Consider the following 4334-nt stretch of genomic DNA (forward strand, 5'->3'; position numbering starts at 1 on the left):
TTTATGCCCATGCTGTCGTGCTGCTTTTGCAAAGGTTGACAGAAACGGCAGAATTCAAAATAAGTTTCTCAATTTTGGAAAAGTGAGTTTTTTGATCCACTTGAGGTGGTTTTTCTCCCCCCAAAAGAAAAGAAGTTAATGAACTGAAGGGGAAATGGAAACACGTTTACGGAATAAACTCTAAAACTCTGTTTTCAAACCTTCACCATGCGGCTTTGCGTGTCCAAGTCGATTTCATCCAAACCAGGCGATGGGAAGAAGCGCAGCCTGCTTGACTTTTTTAGTGACATTTAAGACGGTTGGATAGAAACGCAGTGGTTCTGCAGTTGAAGACCCAGTTCGGCGTTGGCTCATGTTGGCCTCATATCTGATTCTGGTGTACAGAGGATTTCCTGGTTAGACTGCAGAGTTTCCAGGTCAGATGGCTGCGATTGTTTGGTTCTCTGGCCAAATGCCGTTACTTTGTTCCGCCTGACGAAGGCAAGTCGTGCTGCCGTGTCGCTAGAGAGACGAGTCTCGTTGCTGTTTGAAATGTTTCCATGTTTCTCTCTGCAGGATGATCAGCGTCAAATAGTTTGCAGACAATTTTATGACCCTTCCCAGATTTATGGGCAGCAGTGATCGCTTCTATGATGTCTTTCCTTTTATAGAGGACTCACACTGACGACCGTCAGTTTTTTTTTTTGTTCACTTCAGGAAGGATTTAAGTAACTTTACAACCTGGTAGAAACCAGATCATTTTGATCAAGTCCAGATACATAAAAGCCTAAAACGTGTTTGCATTTTATCAAAGTTTTCAAAACAAGTACTATTTATCTCAGAAACCCAACCGTGGAGCCAGTTGCAGCATGGTTTGCGTCAGTTGAAGATAATGCTGAGTAGACAGGAAGTCGTTATTACGTCAGATTTCTCTCTGTTGTTATTTTAAATGCCTGAGAAACTGTGCAGCCCAAATGCTCTCAGCTTTTCTTGTTTCAATGACATTATAAGGTTATTTTTGCTGTTTCGGGAGTTAAATCCTGACAGGAGCGCCTCAGGGTCGTGTGTTCGGTCCCACCTTTTCAGGCCGTGAAGTTAAACTGAGGAAATTGTCAATATGAGCTTTTCTATTAGCTTAAATCACTCAGAGCTTTATACCAGGAGAAACTCGAACACTGTTATTAAAAATCAACAGCATGTACAAGCTGGTTGTTTATTTTGGACGAGAAGGAAAACATCCTGCACATGGAAATATTTGAGGAGTCAAACACTTTAATTAAATTTAATGAATTTAATGAATCACTTTTAACTGTTTGTTTGCCAGATGTGGTGGAAGAAAAAACGAACGAAAGATTCTGTTAGCGCTGAAAATGCTAAGGTTTGTGTCATTCCTTTAATTTGATTCACAACCTAAAAGTCAGAACTTGACCGTTTTGACTAAAAGGCAATAAAATTGACTTTATTCTTCTAATATTATGACTTTATTCTGGTAATCAAACAAACTACAGCTGGCCTGATGATTCAAACACTTTGTGAAAATATTTTAATAATTTATCATTTCTGTTTTGTGATGAAACATTAGATCCATGCAAGAAAATAAATATAAATAATATAAAAACTAATATCAAGATAAAGTAAAAATGATGCAGGGCTAAAGTTGTGATAGAATGAAAATATTAATAATAATAATAATATTAAAAGATTAAAGATTAGTCGTAACCTTACGACTACGTTCTGGTAATATTATGACTTTATTTTCAGATTTTTCAACCTTATTCTGGTGACATTATTACTTTATTCCAGTAATTAAAGTTTATTTTTCTATTTTCCTTAGCATGGCCCTCAAACTCTACTTTGTTTTTAAGTGAGAAAAACGTTGATTTTATTTTTAAGCTGCGTTTTCCAGTCTTCTCCGTCTTTCTCTCTGCATCAGTAATGAAATAAAGGGCTGGGCCCCATAACCCTGGTCCTCCTATGTCCGGCCCTGGATGCTGAACTACAGATGAAGGATGAAACTGTGTTTTAAAGTAAAGCTGAGCTGCAGTTTCAGTCGGCATCAGACTCACGTTTTTCAGCCGGCACTCCTCCAGCGTGACGTTGGCGGCGTTGAGGCGTCCCAGCAGCAGCAGGATGTCGGCCTTCAGCCGCTCCTGCTCCTCCACAGCCTTCAGCGTCTTCTCCTCCAGCGCCTGCCTGTCCTTGTTGAACACCACCTTGGCTCCTTCCAGCTTCTCCGTCGCTTCCCGCAGCTCGGCGCGGCACTGGGCCGAGCCCTTCAGGTCCGGAGACGTGGCCCACACCACGATGATGATGATGGAGACGATGGACCAGAGCGCCAGCAGACCCATCACCACTTTCTGCACATTGTTGGAGTTTTTGGAGGCCATGATGCTCAGCGGAGAGGATGGAGAGAAGCTGCTGCTCTCTGAGACTCGTCAGGTTGAAGTGAACTGGAGTTTCCCTTCAGAGCGAGCCGGACCGGAGGAAGCGCCTCCCCTTCCACACCCCAAACCTCACCCTCTTCCTCCGCCTGCGTGTTATCAAGCCCAGAGAGGACGCAGAAACCTTTACACACACACAGAAACTGAGTTTGAGAGACTGAAGCTTTCTGTTTCTGTTTCCCAGCTCTCTGGCCGTGAACCCGCCTGAACTCTGCAACTGAAAACACATTCCAGAAGCAGAAATGAAACTCAGAGACGAGATGCTGCAGCGCTCAGTGTTTCCTGAACTGCAGCCAGCAGCTGGCACACACACACACACACACACACACACACACACACACACACACACACACACACACACACACACACACACTCTGCCACCAAGAGGAGCTCCTGCGCTGGCGGCCCAGCTTGTTTCTGAAAACACGCCTCATTTGTTCCAGGCTAACCCTCCGCCTGCCTGCCACACCCAGCAGGAGGACAAACCCAGACACTCCACAGGTTTTATTTATTCATTCATTTCAGACAGACGAGCAAAAACAGAACAAATTCATCATTAATCCAATAATCATGCCCACTGATGTGCGTTTTTACATAAAGGAGCCCATAGAAGATACAGGATGTTATGATTTCCTGTTATTCACCTTAAAAACACAAAATCTTACCAAATCATTTTGCTCTAGATTCAATGCAAATATCTCAGTATCTTGAAATAACACAAAACTAACTTAGAAACAACTTTTCAGCCAGATGTAGGAGCCTGGTTTAAGTAAATAATTCCCTAACATTGATGAAAAAGTTCCCGTTAGCAGATGAAGTCATTTATAACCTGGAAGAATCTGATGCATCAGAGAAATAATCTGCTAATTCAACGTTTCCATCAGTATTTTGGACATTTTTAAAACTTTGAGCTCATCATTTAATTCATTGCATAAATCTACGGCACACACAGATAAACCAAAACTGAGTTTCCTCTGAGTTAAAAACATCATCCAGCTTCTACACACAAATCTGGAACAAGCTTCCAGAAAACTGCAAAACAGCCGAAACCCTGAGTTCCTTCACATCTGGACTGGTAATTAGATTTAGATTTGCTCTGGAGCTACTGGAACATTTCTGATGAGTATCAAGGATTTTGTTTCCGTTTTCTCGGCTGTTTGATGTTTTTTTACGACTTTATTTTCGTGTTTTTATGACGTAAAGCTCTCTGAACTGGAAACATCGTTTCCAGTCCCGCACAGGGAATTTAAAACAAATAAAAATGATGATGCCTGATGTTTCCAGAGCCGTTTTGTGACCAATATGGCCCCACGCTTAGTTCGCGATACAAGGGGAGCAAACAACTCAAAAAGCCCAACCGACGGAACAATCAAATTTAGAATATTTTATTACAAAAAAAGGTCACTTTCCAATAGTGACAATAAAAACAGTCCTTTTCCTCTTTATCAAATCCAAAGTTCAATAATTGTCCTTAAAAGAAAGTCACCAATTCGAGGTTGGGTTCCACTTATCGGGCGGCTCCAGGTGACGGCGATCTGCCTACAAGCCGCTCACTTGCTGATCCTCAGCTGACTTCTTCGCCGCTCCTGTACCATCCCACTCTTTGGCGAACCGCCACGCCGCTTTCAGTCTGACCCAGAGGCGCGGGCCGGTTCCCTTCTGCCCCGATCCTCTGCAGTGAGCCATCGGCCCACCGCGCCTGGCGTGCGGGTTCCTTCCGCCACGATCCAGGGATGTCAAACTCCAGTCCTCGAGGGCCGGGGTGTCCTGCAACTTTTAGAAGTGCCTCTGCTGCACCACACCTGAATAGAATAATTAGGTCATTAGCAAGGCTCTGGAGAACTGAGGAGGTAATTAAGCCATTTGATTCAGGTGTTTTGTACCTGTGGCACATCTAAAAACTGCAGGACAGCG

General features: G+C 43.2%; 1 protein-coding gene across 1 annotated transcript in view; it reads right to left on the reverse strand.

Annotated features, from left to right (window-relative positions):
• Window positions 1–2532, reverse strand: part of LOC103463152 (uncharacterized) — a 24340-nt gene extending 21808 nt beyond the window's left edge. Inside the window, exon 1 of the mRNA XM_008406352.2 lies at window positions 2046–2532. Within this exon, the coding sequence (XP_008404574.1) occupies window positions 2046–2366 (321 nt within the window). The 5' untranslated portion in view covers window positions 2367–2532. The remainder of the gene's footprint in view (window positions 1–2045) is intronic.
• Window positions 2533–4334: the final 1802 nt, after the last annotated feature.

The sequence above is a fragment of the Poecilia reticulata genome, linkage group LG4 (genome assembly GCF_000633615.1).
Source record: "Poecilia reticulata strain Guanapo linkage group LG4, Guppy_female_1.0+MT, whole genome shotgun sequence".
In the NCBI taxonomy this organism is placed as follows: Eukaryota; Metazoa; Chordata; class Actinopteri; order Cyprinodontiformes; family Poeciliidae; genus Poecilia; species Poecilia reticulata.